Source organism: Psittacula echo (assembly GCF_963264785.1).
Source record: "Psittacula echo genome assembly, chromosome: 1".
Classification (NCBI taxonomy): domain Eukaryota; kingdom Metazoa; phylum Chordata; class Aves; order Psittaciformes; family Psittacidae; genus Psittacula; species Psittacula echo.
This window is the reverse complement of record NC_137735.1, coordinates 100,622,446-100,638,937: the sequence shown is the minus strand read 5'-3', so window position 1 is coordinate 100,638,937 and position 16,492 is coordinate 100,622,446. Positions and strand designations below refer to the sequence as shown.

The 16,492-nt window shown below is 39.3% G+C and overlaps 1 protein-coding gene across 1 annotated transcript in view; it reads right to left on the bottom strand.

Moving 5' to 3' along the window:
* PTPRO (protein tyrosine phosphatase receptor type O) overlaps window positions 1-16,492 on the bottom strand; it is a gene marked incomplete at both ends in the record, with an annotated part of 150,030 nt that overhangs the window by 60,821 nt on the left and 72,717 nt on the right. Inside the window, one exon of the mRNA XM_080626035.1 lies at window positions 1,354-1,627. Within this exon, the coding sequence (XP_080482161.1) occupies window positions 1,354-1,627 (274 nt within the window). The remainder of the gene's footprint in view (window positions 1-1,353; window positions 1,628-16,492) is intronic.

Sequence of the window (16,492 nt, the reverse complement as noted above, 5' to 3'; positions counted from 1 at the left end):
TGCAAAACCCACTAGAAATGCATAGTGAAGCATTTTTCTTTTCCAGTTGATTATGCCTGATGCTTCCATTATTTTGTTTTAAGAAAACAAACAAATCATAAATAGGAAATTGGATTAGAATTACTACATTGTCTGCAAGGTTAAAGCAGTCAAAGAAAAGGAAATTCAGACTGCTTTTGAATCCTAAAATTGTTCACTACACATAGATGTTCTTGCACATATGCCTTATGAGAAAACTTGAACTACCCAATAACACCATACTTTTCCCATAGATTGCTTCATGGTTGTCCTCATCAGGGTACAACTTGAGAACACAAGGGAAGGCTGCACAATGTATAGATTATGCAAAATCTGGTTACTGCAAAGTTTCAAACACCTCACTCTGTAACCTATGAGACTACTGTAATATGCTTTGAATATTACTACAGTGGATGACAGTTTCTCACTGACAGACTAACGTAAGTACACAAAATCATAACCATTCCTCATCTGCAAGCTAACTAAAACTGTCTATAGAAAAAAAAAACAAAACCACCCGGAAATTGGTTTTGCTCCATCCAAATATTTTTTTCCTGTCTTTTCTTAAATCTGTCTTCCAGGCAAAGAAATCATTTTATATTTTACGAATTGTTTTCAGGTTGGCACATGGAAGCAGTTCTGGAGTAGCAGTCGAGCCAGAAATACAGCAGAAATCACTCAGAAATCTGTGGTGCTTCACATGATGACAAAGCAAACAAAATCACACTTCTCCCCCAGGTTCGATATACATGGAGGGAGTAAGACACAGATTACTTACAGTTACGGTCTCCACACAAAAAAAACTTTAGCTATACTGGCAGAAACATGGTTTTGGTGACTAGAATCTGCTTTGCAAGTTTAACACTGCTTCAACACATTGGCAACCAAAGAACATTGTTATAGCATTTAAACCAGAATACATCTCACCATGTAACAGGAGTGCTTACACTGAAATGTTAGTCAACACCTTTTGTCTTTTACTAGTCTTTTGGAACTCTTGGTTCAAAGAGTTTAGGATGAACATTTGTAAAGGAGATTCATCCATCACATTTGTCTCAGTATGTTAAACCTCTGGTCACTGTTCAGGAAAGCTCACACTAGGAGAAACCCACAGCCATCCCTTTCTTCTTGCTCAGACCTTGTGAATTTTCACTCATAAGCCTTCTCAACACCTCTTCCCTACTGTTCTCATGCAGGGATTAATCCTACACAGAAGGATGACCTAGTGAAAACAAAAACCCCACCCAACCTTCTCCACAAGAATAACTTTCAGGGAAAATAAAACCACACACAAAGAGAAGAAACAGAAGAAAGAAAGAATAACATGTTACTTACTGGTTAACACAGTGATTGATCTTGCTGACTTGGAAACCATATTTGAGTTCACTACCAAGAGAGTTACTATGTAATATAGGCCATGGTATTTGGCATTAAAAACCACAGGGGCAGGCAAAGTGCTATTGAATTCTTCGAACTGGAAAAAGTAGTTCTTGGATTCTCCAGCTATCTTCACAACATATACAGAGGATGAGCTCACCACATCAGATGCTTCCAGGGAGACAATGATACAATTGTCTTCTCGGACAGTAACTTGGAAAGGTTCTGCATTCTACAAGACAAGGATAAAGACTTTGCTGAAGTAAAACATATTATTTTACTTTTATTTATTTCCCTTGGTATTCATAGGATTCTCACATTATATTTGAGGTAAAGTTCCATTTCATATTCTGCAAGAGAGTTAACATCAAACCATAACATTTATTTCTGAACACAATTCACAGCCAAAGTCCACAAGCATCTTATTATCAGGCCAGTCTCTCTGCAGTGAAGGCTAGTTCCTCCTGTGTGTTTTCTGATGCTCTGGCTACTCCATCCCTTACATCCCAAGCAACAAAGACTCTGCCGTTCTTTCTTGACAGAAGGTGGAGTAGAGCAGAAGAAGGATGGGATTAAAAAGGGTATCAGAAGCAAGAGGGTTTCCAGTAAAGCCACAAAGAGTAAGTCATTTAAACCAACAAAGAGAGAAAATTAAATCAAGACTCCTTTATCTTGCCGAAACAGGATCATATATTCTTCAAAGCAATATATTCTGGAAGCCTGCAACTGAAAAATAATTTTTGGCACTGATGAAGCTTTTGCAAATATGCCCATTCCAGCAACTACCAGGTGATATGCAGCTCTCAGCACTATGTCCATGGCTTTGGTTGGCACTTCTCAGTTCCTAAGCTACGCCATTTCCTTTTTCAATATTTCTTTTGTCAGTAGTAGAGAGAAAGAAGCAATTTAACCTTGTTTTCATATATCATGAGCATGTTAAGCCATTGCCAGCTGAAAACACTTCCCTTTTTATTAATTGCAAACCAGCTGTCAGCAAGAAGCACTTGCTCTCCACAGGAATTTCAAAACAGTTTCATGGTAATTAACAAGAAGGAAAAGTTCAAGCTTTCATTAAGAGTTGCCTTTTTGTTTATTAGGCCACACTGCTGCTTAGAATTTTTTACCCTCAGTGAAAACTGTAATATCTGGTATTTTAAATTCCCAACTCCATGGGATCTTTTTCTCCTTCGTATTTCACAGGCTGAGAGCTCTATTTGGAAGGCAGGGTGGGCAACCATGGCTAGTTTGCAACTTATTCAGTCAAGTTGTTCCTGTAGCAAAGAGCTAGACACCTCCTTCAGAGATTAATTCTAGCAGTTTGTCTACCTTCTGTCTTCTTGTAGTTTTGTTTAGGGGATTCTTCCATGAGAATAATGTCTTTTGCATTTATGCTGCAGGAACCAGGCTCCCAGTTTGAAATTCACACATATGGTATTGCTAACTCCTGCCATTAAAAAAACCCCAACAACAACCCACAAAAAACACCCCACCGAGAATTTGTTCTAGGAATTGGAACCAATTCTGAGAATTGGTTCTAGGTTTGTAAGATTTTAAATAACAGTGGTTTGTCTGAATATACATTTGTGATTTCATCACTGTCTTTGAGATTTCACAGTGTACCTAAGGTCATATCACCCTATAGACAGAACGACAGGCGTGAGAAAAAAAATGACCAAAGCAAACTCACTTACCTGACCCAACATGAGAACAAGGTAAAAGTGAATTAAGTCCAGTTCAAAGAGGATAAGCAGTCTAGACAGCTTCAACGGATTAAAAATAAAGGCAATGCAACTTCAGCTGCTGATTGGAGATTTGTTTTGACTGACTTTTAGAAGAATTAATTTTAAGTTGCTAAAATGATATAAACCAGTGTTATCCATGGATGAATACTTTGGTGTGGAAATCTGATTAATTTTTCACAGATGGCAGAGCAATTGCTCCAAAAGATTTATAATGTAAGACTCCAATTGCCCAAAAGCTTCCATGTGTTTTCATTAGCCTCAGCTGAATTCAACAGGTTTACCCTTGAGTAGATCAAATTAACATACTTCAAGAGTTTGTATTTTGCTTTTAATCCCCATTCAGTATTTGGATCCACACAGATTCAAGCCTTTAACTGGGGATTATGTTTAGATCTGGTCAAAACCAAGTGGAGGTTCTCTTACCCTTCTTCATCCCCATTATCTCCATGCTAAGCAAATATGGAATGATTCCTACTTCAGCTCTCCTGATGTGGTAAGACAGGAGAAGGAAGGCATTCACAGCCTGGCTTTTCAGATGCATGTGTGCTTTTGTATCACAAAAAAACATGATTCCCTTCCAAGGCCAAGCAAGGAAAGACAGACATGGTTCAGCAAGGTTATTTTTATATATCAAGCTTGAACTGCATATATAATCCCATGTAAATCAGTGGGTTCTGACCTTCCTTAGACTAGCATTTGAATGTTTTGGTAGAGGAGAAAGAATGATGTTATCTCTAAAATTACTTCTAGCCTGCCCTTGGCTTTGCCATTGAATTACATGGTACTAACTCAATGTGCCTACCTTGCTATGAAAAGACAGACAAAAAAGCTCAACAAATTTACATGTGCCGACAAACAGTTCTAAGCAAGTTCCTTGTGTTTGGTGGTATTATAAATCATTTGTGATGTTAATTGAGTACAGCTGGAAATTAAGCATATAATTGCAGAGCGATAGACATTCCTAGGATATAATTAGATGCTTTCAGAGACTGCTCATATGGGGTGTGATTTTACTCTTTGATCCTTCTGTGGGTATTGTATTAATCATGTTGAAGATTGTACTTTCATTTGTCCCCTCATAATGTTTCCTTGAATTCACAGCAAGTACCATTCAGCAAATGATCCACTAACCTTCTTCAGTAGTTCTCACACAATTAACATGTTTCTGCTAGCTAAATACGTAGAAACCTCTCAGACATATACTATTGTTACCTATGACTACACCTAACTGGGGAAAGTAACTTTTCCCTGAGTCCTTTATCTCCTGAACATCTGAGGATTGTGAAATGACAGCCTCCCTACTTTGTGTGCATGTGTCCAGATGCTTTTGAACCACTGCTGCCATGATGCACAAGCATTTTTTAAGTGACATCTCTTTAGTAGCTGTGTGCCCACCTGCGTAACAAATCCCTCTCTTGAGTAGTACCTATTCTTTTTGGTGATTATCTGGCCCTCTTTTACACACCTGTACCTGCCCAAGCTTTTAAACTGCTGCATGCACAAAACACATGGTTTGTGAGAGGCATCTGTTATTATCCATTGGTTCCTTAAATAATTTTTATCATTACAACTCTAAGGTTTGGTTTATAGAATGAAGTGGCAAAAAGGTTATGAATAAAAAAGCCTTGCAATAAACATGTCATAAGATTAAATCACTTATCTCCTTTGGGATATGGATTTCACTTTGAGTGTTTTAATAGAACAGACCACTTTAGGCATCCTATTGTTGTATGTTGTATAAAGTGAGGGTTACCAACCATCATTGGGCTTGTGATTTTGAAAAGAAGTCTAGAGAAAAACCTGAGTATTTTTTGGAAGCACCTCTGGAAGTGACAAACATGCCCCACTTAACTAGATTGTAAAGCCAGTTTGTCTTAGGACTGACAGCATCAGTATGGTAAATACACATTTCATTACTTCTGGTCAGCTACCTCCAGGATTTAATTTGCTGGTGTCGCAGCTTGAGCGGCTGTTTCATGCCTGTGGGGAAATTTGGCAGGGCTTGTGCATTCAGAACCAAATGATTAGCTTCAACTTCCTTTTTAGTTTATTATTACAAGCTCATGCCACGATAAAGCACTTAAGAAAAAAAAGGGGGGTGGGTGGAGAGGGAAGTAAATCCCCACAATGTGATGCCTGTTCGCAGTCATTTCCAGCGCAGGGATGAGTCATGCTAGTGGAATTTCCAGCCAATAACCAGGTCCCAATTAAAATAAAAAGGAGGGGGAGGCAAGGCAATATAGAGCATGTCAAATAAACAACATTCAAAGAGTAATAGGAAAATAAACGGTGTGCAGCAGAGCTCAGAGTTCTCTTTTGAGAAGTCTATATCCTCGGTTTATTTCCTTTTAACAGTATGAGCTTTACACATGAAGAAGAGATCAAAGTTGCAAAACGCCTACTAATTGTACTTACTTTAGCTTTTGAATGTCTCACTTTGAAACACATTGGACCAGAACCCAATTATATGAAGTGTAAGCAGTTACATGTCCTGCTGTCTTTAAGAGGAGCTGTGGATATTCATCAGCTCTGTAAAACTAAAATACTGGTAACTGTGTCACGTTATCTAATGCTAGGCAAGTGGAACCAAGATGCTGAACAAATCTTACTTCTGTCAGCTCTTATAGAGTAAATCCTAAGCAAATCCTAAAGTATCACAGAGTTTTCAAAGTGACCATCAGATACCTTCATGTAGGAGTAAATTTTAAAGCTGTAAGTATCTACTTCTTAGGGCAAAAGTACCATTATGATCACCTTCTGTGTAATGATGGTCAAAAATAACATCAATGCAAGTATGACAAGACAATATTGAATACTATATCCAGACATCTTGGATGAAATACTGGCTATTTTTGTGAATCATAGAATCACAGAATAGTTAGGATTAGAAAGGACCTTAAGATCATCTAGTTCCAACCCCCCTGCCATGGGGCAGGGACACCTCACACTAAACCATGCTACCCAAAACTCCATCCAATGTGGCCTTGAACACTGCCAGGGGTGGAGCATTCACAGCTTCCTTGGGCAACCCATTCCAATGCCTCGTCACCCTAACAGTAAAGAACTTCTTTCTTATATCTAGCCTAAACTTCCCAAATGATGCTACTATACTCAGATATATTTTGTTCCACTGGCCAATAATGCTATTTCATTCTAAATCACACTATGACTCATTCTCACCAAGATTCATCTTACTTAATTTTAGGTACTTAAAGGGAATAACTGAGATACAGGATGACCTTTTCAGACAAAGTACCTGAGGGCTCGTCTGAGAACTGAATTACTTTTGAAAGTGCACTGAACAGCCAAAGGATCCATGCTCCCAGCTTGGCAAAATTCCTGCAGTCTTCTGTCACCAGCTGCTCCACAGAAAGCATGTAAGAAATTTCATAAGATAAATAATATTGCAAAATATGCATAAAAGTCATGTCACAGTATTTTTGCACCAGCTTTCTAACGTATGTGACAAATGATACTGAAGAAAAATTATAGCAAAAATACTAAACATTCATTTTATGCAGAAATTGGAATCTACTATGCAGTTGTTGGAAATGTATTGTTTCATGTGAGTCACTGTGCAGGAAACAAATTCTGACCTATATAACTGTTTCAGTAATTTACTTCCCTCCTACCTCGCAATCACTCTTGCTCTCCTTCTGTTCCTTTCCCTGCCATTTCCCTGTGCAGGCTAGACACTTGACAGTGGCAGATGATCACAACTACCTTCCAATCCTTTATAGCTAGAAAATAAGAGGGATCCATGAAACTCCCTTCGGTTGCAATGTGAAGTCACCATCCAAAGCAAGCAACAGCCTGTGGTTTCATACACTTTAGCTGTTTTGAAGTATAAGTTAATACATAAATTTTTGCTTTAGATGACCCTTCAGGTTCCAACCTTTCTTCCATCATTACTGCGTCACCTTTCTTACTTTCACAAACCTTGTGCTGTTTATATTCCACATCCAGCCTCTTTACTCTCATCTCAAAGGCTCTTAATAAAAGCATTTCATAAGGCTGAAAGTGATATGGTTTCCCAAAAAGATGCAAGCAGTCTCAAATAAAGCAGTTCTCATAGACATGGCCTGAGAAAGATCCTTTCTGTGCATAGGAAAGGACTGGGTGAATATTGCTTATTATATATTACGCTAGCTATCATTCTTAGATCCTATAGTTCTAACAAAAAAAAAAAAAAATAAAGAAAAGGCACAGTCAACCTTACAGAATTTAGGGAAGAAAGTACATCCTAAGATTTCCACGTTCCAGTGAATTCTGAAGCAGGAAGAGACTTCAATGTTGACTGCAAGATGAAAAGATTGTTTGAAATGCTCTTCAGGAGTGTGAACAAAAATGTTACAGACTTGGAACAAAAAATGTAAAGACTTCTTGGAAATAAGGATATTTATTCCTGAGGCTTCTGTTTTTATCTACACTTCTCCACAGGTTGTGCAAAGAAACTCCCTTAATAAATACTCTTTGGAAGAAATACCCCATCAGAGAAATAGAAAACCTTATATTCAAGATTTTCCATGCAAAAGGGCATATTTAAAGAAGTGGAAAGAGAGTAAAAGCAGCAGTTCTCAATAATTTATGATGTTTGATTCAGGTTAACACACCATTTCTGGAATCCTGCTCTATGAATAGTGTCCTCAGCACTGTTGCTATTCTCAGTCTCAATAAGCCAGCAACAACAATCTGCTGGTCATATTTTATAAATGAGCTTCAACATCTCTTTGCTCTGGGAGACATTTTTAAAGGGACAGGTATTTTATCCCCTCTCTGCACATGAATGAAGAATACGAAGGTATTTTTTTAAGCAAATGTTATTTTGGTGTGTACAGTCCACCACATTTTGCTACCATTCTGAAGTTAATAATCTGGAAGGAAATCTTTCTTGACACCATCAACTGCTTTTATGATAACATTAAGTACATGCCAGAATGCTAAATATGTGAAAGTGGAATGTTTGCATTCAGTAAGGCTAATATCTTTTATGTATCACCTTGTCAGTATATGTAGCGTTTAATGAATTATTGCTAAACATATATTTCTATCCCATCTTTCTAGTGTAAATTGGAAAGGGCAAAACCCAAGCACAGTGATTCAGAGACCCTGATATTGACATAGCATAAAACTAGGTTAGAAAGAACTATGGACGGCACTTCTCCCTCTTATTGATCCTGACTGCACATATCTATCCCAAATACGACAGAAATTCACACTCAGGCAGATATAGTTGGGTTTCTCTATGGTCTAGATTTTTAGCTTCTCTCTAGTATTAGAATATGTCAAAAAGAAGAATTCTTCTGAAAGAATATATGAATTTGATAACCTTCCCCAACTCAGACCTTTATGAAGCCTCTGCAATTAAAGTTAGCCATCCCTGGTGGATGTACCCAAACACATACACATGCCAGATGAACCATGTGCTTTAATTAAAATGCATCTTCCCTCTTGAGCCTCTACGTGAATAACAGAAAAGAAAAAAGGGCACAGGAAACGTATCATATTGCCTCATCAGTTCCCTTAACTCTACCAAACTGGCCCCTGTAGTGATCTTCTCCAGTCAATACTTATTCTCTCTCTGGAAGAATAGTGAAAGAAAATTTCTACCTGGACAAATGTAAAATGATCAGAGTTGTACATAGGCCAGGTGAGAAGAGGAGGTCATGTTAAGTGGCTTCCTTATTAAATTCCAAAAAGGAGAAGCTAGGAGGAAAGGAAAATAAAGATTACTTTCTAAGAACAGGATTTAATTGAATAATATGCCACATGTACATTAGCCTAAGAATATACATATTCTCCATCAACTGAGAGCAAGTGCTTTCACAGCACAGGGCCTACAAGTCAAAACACATGCACTGTATTTCAGTTCCCTCTCCGTGATAGAGGAAAGGAAGAACAGATCACCCCAGGAAAATACTGAAGGAAAAAGAAGTGAGAAGCTAATGTGGATTTTTAAGAACTCGGATTATTAGAAAGACACCTTCTTTCCATGCTGTCAAACAATCTTTGAAGTGTCTTATGCTTCAAAGTGCCCTATGTGAGATGAAAGAAATACTGGAAGAGATGTGCTTTCTGAATGATGAAGGACAAATTCATTCAAGCTGCTTAGTACTTCAGCTCCAAAATTGTGGATTCACCTGTGCAAATAATAGAAGTCTATAATATAAGCTTCTGATGCTGAAACAGCTCCTGAACAGCTACTGATGCTGAAAGGTGACATTAGAAAGTGACACAGAAAATTCCTGGTGTTCAACAGAACACAAAGACTGTTGTTGCACTGTGAGAAACTGACCATGACGTGCTCCATTACTGCTGTGCAGCTGAGAGGAACTGGACTGAACTTGTTGCAGGAAAACAGAGGGATCAGGCCCAGTCAGCAAAGGCTCATGAAGGGAACATCCTACTTGAACCAACCTGATCTCCCTCTACGATAAGGTGACTCACCTGGTTGATGAGGGAAAGGCTGTGGACATTGTCTATTTGGACCTTCGTAAAGCATTTGACACTGTCTCCCATAGCATTCTCCTGGACAAATTGGCTGCTCATGGCCTACATAAGTGTATTTGTAGCTGGATTGGAAACTGGCTGGATGGCTGAGACCAAAGAGTGGTGGTAAATGGCATCACATCTAGCTGGCAATCAGCCACTAATGGTGCCCCCCAGGGCTCAGTGTTAGGGCCAGTGTTGTTTAACACCTTCATTGATGATCTGGACAAGGAGAACGAATGCATCGTCAGTAAATTTGCAGACAACACCAAGCTGGGCAAGAGTGTTGATCTGCTAGAGGATAGGGAGGCTCTGCAGAGGGATCTGGACAGGCTGGATCAATGGGATGTGGCCAATGGTTCAAAAGGCAAAGTGCCGGGTCCTGCATTTGGGCCACAACAACCCCATGCAACACTACAGGCTTGGGGAAGAACAGCTGGAAAGCTGCTCAGTGGAAAAGGACCTGGGGGTGCTGATTGATGGCCACTGAACATGAGCCAACTTGCGCCCAGGCAGCCAAGAAGGCCAACAGCATCCTGGCTTGTAACAGCACTAGCACTGCCAGCAGGGCCAGGGCAGGGATCATCCCGCTGTAGTCAGCACTGGTGAGGTTGCACCTCAAATACTGTGTTCAGTTCTGGGCCCCTCACTACAAGAGAGACATTGAGGTGCTGGAGCAGGTCCAGAAAAGGGAAAGAAGCTGGTGAAGGGTCTGGAGCACAAGTGTGGTGAGGAACAGCTGAGGGAATTAGGAGTGTTTAATCTGGTGAAGAGAAGGCTCAGGTGGAACCTTATTGCTGTCTACAACTACCTGAAAGGAGGTTGTAATGAGGTGGGAACTGATCTCTTCTCCCAAGTAACAAGCAATAGGACAAGAGGTAATGACCTCAAGCTGCACCAGGGAAGGTTTAGATTGGATATTATGAACAATTTCTTCCCAGAAAGGGTTGTCAAGCATTGGAACAGGCTGCCCAGGGAAGTGATAGTCACCATCCCTGGAAGCGTTCAAAACCTGTGTAGATGAGGCTGTCAATGATGTGGTTTAGTGGTGGACTTGGCAGTCCTGGGGTAAAGGTTGGACTTGATGAGCTTAAAGGTCTTTTCCAACCTAGTTGATTCTATGATTCTAAGGACTGGTTGTCAGCTGAACTTCATCTTACATGCTCTGGCAGAGAGTATGACGGGGGATAGAGACTGAGTCTTACGGGTATTACAAAAGTGAAAAAGCCTTCATTTTAAATTGATAGGGTACATATATACCCTGCACAAGTGAACTAGTTCTTAAAGAAAGAATGCAATGCTTTGGTATTTGCATTATCTACAAAGAGCACGACTGGGAGGAAGTTAGAGTTGTCATTTATCTGAGAAACAAAAGACCCAGATGGTTATGCAATTAATTTGAAATCACAAAGCAACTTAGTGGAAAATGGTGGAAGAAAACAAGACTTTCTGTTCCCTCTCCCACCCCACTCTCCCATGTTAATCTATAAGAGGACAGATTAGATGCAATGAATAAAATTGTAGATAGGGGCTATTCCAGTAGCTATTCTTTATTCCATAACTCCAAGAGATTTTAAAGGGAACTCAGAATCGAAGTGCTCTTGAGTATTTTCAAAAACTCCTTTTTGTCAAATATGTTCTCAGACTACTAGAGAGGTTAGAAAATTTGAAATAAGGAGCCATTAATAGAAAAAAATCCTGTTTCAAATCAATTTTTCTGATATGAAGAATTCAGAAGCAGGCGTGGGGTGCATTTGTCCCTATCTAAGCTACTGACTTCAGTTTTATCCAGAGTTCACCTTAAACAAGTGCTTTAACATACTTAATACCTTTCTGCCTGTCCTGGGTTCAGCAGTAGCAGTCATTTTTTCCTCCTTCTTAGTAGCTGCTGCAGCACTGTGTTTTTGACTTTCGGCCTGGGAACAGAGCTGATAACAGCGATGTTTAGACTGACCAAGGACTTTGTGAGTCTCATGCTCTGCCAGGGAGGAGGGGAAGCCGGGAGGAAGCAGGGACAGGACACCTGACCCAAACTAGCCAAAGAGGTATTCCATACCACAGCACGTCATGCCCAGGATGTAGAACTGAGAGTCCCCGGAAGGGCTGGATCATGGCAGGGTGGGGGTGAGCTACTGGTTGGTGAGCAGTTGTATTCTCTTCCTTGCTATTTCCTTTATCATTATTATTATTGGTGGTAGCAGTAGTGATTTGTGTTATACCTTAGTTATTAAACTGTTCTTATCTCAACCCGTGGGAGCTGCATTCTTTTGATTCTCCTCCCCGTCCCTCCAGAAGCGGAGGGAAGAAAGGTGTGGGGGGGGGAGTAGACTGCGTGGTTCTGATTTACGGCCTGGGCTTAAACCACGACACTGCCCCAAGCCATAATCATAACATGGCTATGGTTGAACCCTGAAAGGTTGCTTATTCAGGTTCAAGCACTGATTTATGGGTTGGGATTTTTTTCAGATCCAAGTGAAATCTGATATTCTGCCCTTTGATCGCTCTGTTGTGTCATGTGTTGTCTAAATTAGCAATTGTTGACCAGATAATCTGCTGAGATTTTCTCATGTTACTTATACATAGTTCCTGTGGCTGAATGTTTTGTGGGGTTTTTTTTAGGTTTTTTTCTTGCTAAAGTATTTGCTCTGCAGGTTTAGGGGGAGTCGAATGTCTTACTTGGTGGGTTGGGTTTTTTTGTCACTTTTTCCCAACCTGTGCTCAAAGAGGGGCAAGCAGGCAGTGCCATTTCCCTGATTACTAGCAAGAGATAAACTCTGTAATTCTCTGTAGAGAAGAAGGTCAATTGCATATCCACGCAGAACATTTCAGCAGTTGCTACATCCTGAATTTCAATTCGTTTCTAGTGTGGCTTTAGGCTCAGTTCAGCCATTTTTACTGATTTGATAAATTCCTATCCAAAGAAGAGTTTCCTATCACACTATTGCTGGCAACATACTGCTCAGCAGTCATGAAAGCTACCAAATTCTCTAATGCTACAAAAACTCATACCTTGTCACTGCCACACTCCCCTGCAGGGATAACTCCAGAAGGATTTATTTGGTCACAGCATATCAAGCATTTAGTTTTTAGTACAGCTGCCACAGGTTGACTTGAAAGAAGTGAATGAAAGAAGGGAAAACAAAGAGCTTAGGAAATGGAGTCAGGATCCTCAACCGTGGGGTGAAGTCTTTTGAGATGCAATACATGCCACCCCACCTCCCCAGAAGAAGAGACTGGCCAAGGGAGAATGACTGCTGTTACCTACCAGAGGGATGACAGTCCAGGTTACTGAGTGTTATATGGCTTTCACGAAAGATATAATTCTTCTACAATGTCCTCTCCTAGCAGCTTAATGGCTTCAACTTGCAACACAAAACCCTCTGCAGCTGTACTTACCAGATCAGGAAAATAATAATTACTTCTACTCTAATATACAGCCACCACACCTACTCTTCATTGGGATCCATTTGTGTGCTATCACAAGAACATGCTTAAATGTTCTTCATGCTTCTGTGTGTATACTACTGAATATCCTGTTACCTTCAAAGCAAGGAGACCTTAATGACATGTTGGTCACAACTTTTATGCTGAGACTTCTGTACTTGGTGTGAGATTCATCTGACTTCATTTTATCAAACTAAAAATTGGGCATATAGTCAAATCTCATCATCTAGTATCCCTCTGTACCCTGTAGGAAGAGATGGATCTAAAGAATTTGATTTATCTACTTAGGATTAAACAAACTGCCTTCTGCAGATGCTTTTCTCTCTCTGTGCACCTCCCTTTCAAACATCAAGAGTCAGATGGGACCAGAAGCAACAGCTGTGTATGATATGATGGCAGCTGTAACTTGGATTTGTATTGCCATTTTTATGTGTTATGGCTCCTATTGTGTCTAAAGTGATACTATAAGCTTTAAATTTTGTTTAGCTATTCCCTTTTTCAGCCGTATATGAAAAGTAAATGATGGCCATGACTGAGTAAGGCATATAACTTTAAGCATAGAAAAGGTCCTACTCAGCAAAAGATGTAAGTATGCTCATAAATCCTTTGCCTATGTCACAAAGGCTGGCCCTGCATACAAGAATCAATCAAGAGATCAAGATTTCTCTTCCTGAGTCACCAAAGACTAATAAACCCCTGAAACTTCCTTCTAATTTGTTTTGGCATTTTTACGAAGTGAGGTTGCGAAAAAGTCATTCAAAGGATAGTAAAACTCTTGGGTCATTTGGTGATGCTGAGAACCCTGTTCTTCAGGTTTGGTGTTCTCTTTGCAGAAATTATTATTCCTTTCTGCTCTCATTCATTTTTTTACACTTGGCAGTTAATTCAGTGGCCAACAGGGATGCAGACAAACCCTTATAAATACATTCATCAGCTTAGTATCTTAGGCTGGGGTAGCTCAGCAGTAATAGTACGGAAAGCATGCAGATTAAATTTCTAGCTGGTTTGGCAGTTACAAACCCTTTGAATGCAGAATTTATAGAATTAAACTTTAGCTATTACCTTTCTTTTATCTATTCCTTTTTTAATACCTGGCAGAGCTTTTCCCCAGGCATTACAATGGCTAGCCTGGCAAGAGAAGGCTTAATATACTGAGAGAGGAAAGTCAGCTGAAAAAAGGGTGTGTGAAAATCATCAATGGGAAATCTGTACCCTTAAGCAGAATTGACTGTAAAACAAGAATATATAATTTTAGAAGACTGTTTCTTAATTTTAACTCAGGATGCAATCTGTTATTGTTTCTGCTGAAAATGATGATTTTATAAACAGCATGACCTTCAGTGAGGCAACATGACCCTCCTCAGAAGTAGCCTCAAATAAATATTTACTGAGCTTTATTTCATAGGCGTTAACTCATTGGTAATATAAAAAGCTTTCAGGTCACTAGGCAATGTAATGTATAATATCATTGTGACATAATGCCACAGTATAAAAGTGATAACGATTTTTTTCGTAGTTAACTTCTAGATATGATTTCACCACGTACTGGTTTATACCATTGCTTTCTTCTTCTGTTTTATGAAATATTTTTGTCACCAGTGAGAGATGCCATGGATTTTTTTTTTTTTTGCCTTTTTTTTAATTCACAGCAGGTGGTGCTTCCATACATAAGTGCTGGTCATCTTGCATTACACTAATCCAGACAAAAAATGTATTATTCTAATTGGCTGGCTGCCATTTGCCAGTCGCGGTATGGTCATTTCTCAATAACTGCAATGCAAATATACAGACCTCTCTTATCAATTCCTGCACTCAGAATTCAAGCAATAAGTATATTGCCTAAGCTCTTTCACAAATCTTTGACTTAACAGAAACATTTTTCATTATTCTCCTGTGATCACACCTGCCTGTACTTCTGAATATCAAATTCAGGTTCTTCTTTTTCACATACATGACCATGAAAAGTCACTAAGACCAGTTTTATAAATACATGTAGGTGGCTTACAATGCAGGTAAGTATCCACAAGGTGTTTAAAAAAATTAGAGCTGAGCACAAAAAGGTTTTTTTTAAAGACAAGCGTGCACTTTTATATCTCTCCACTTGCAGAGTATGGTCCTTTATGTATGTGTATATAAACAACATCAGAAAGATGCAAGAACATGCACACTGGCAGAGCTGAGTCCCCATGGTAATGGGAGCTGTTTAGCAATCAAGCCAAAGGAATGGTTTCTCTTATTTATTTATAGCTTTTTAAAATTTTAAATACATTCTTGATTTATTCTCCACCAGGTCCTTACTGACATAATTCAGTTTTTCCTCCACTTCCACTCCAGTGAGCTCATACCCCTTTACTATCAATGTCAGACTACAATGTTGTTTCTCAGTTCAGGTTTATTCTGGATGTAATTTTTGCCACCTAATTCAGGCGCCAGGAGAGTCAATGGACAAAAGTATGATCCTGACCAAGCTGTTTCTCAACAAGCTTTAGAAATTTAAAGTAGTAGAGAAGGCAGAGGTTTGATGTTTGGTTGGGGTTTTTCTCGTGGCTATTAAGTGTTGCAACTCCAGGCACATTCCTGTGGTGATTTCTCAAGTGATACCAAGAGTGCTGAGAGCACAAAGAAGAAAGTTATGACTCAGTGTTGTCATTGTGTTCCCCAGACTTCAGAGAAGAAACTCATCACCCAACAGCACTGTGAGTTGCCTACATCTCACTGCTCCAAAAGTCATTTGCAAGCAACAGCTCTTCCACAGCTTAATGAAACACCAGCAGTAACAGACTGGGTGCATACTCTGAGTTTACCACAAGCACCAGGAAAAATGATTGGCTTAAATTACCCCAAAGATTTGGATCATAAACATAGCTACCACAGCTCAACCTATCAGCAAAATAGTATTTATCTATGACAACAAAATTAGCCATGTCCTGCTTATCTCTGCTGCTGCAAATACGTCTCCTAGTATGTGCGTGAAAGTGAATATTCATACTTATATTAAGTAATTGCATGTTTACGACCAACCTATAATCCATCTCACAGTATTTTTCTTTCCCCTCTTATTCTTCCTGTAAGCTCTCCATTCAGTTCTCACACTTTTCATACCAAAAAGACAGAAAAACATCCATGTCCTTATAAAGTTGCATACAAGTGCAGCAAATTTGCATAAATAAGGAAGACTAGACCAAAACATTAGACACCATGCTCCAAAGAGCGTGAATGTCTTGGTATGAGCCACAGTAAAAACAGAAGCTGGAGAAGACTTGGATTTCCTCCCTGCCACTTGTCTCTACTTGAAAGAGAAAAAAAAAAAAAAAAAAGAAGACATGCATGAGTGATGGTAATGGAAGACCTATTTGTGTCCAATTCAGTGGTGAAACAGTACAAGGACATATCATCCTTGTGAAATAATTTGTCCTGTATTC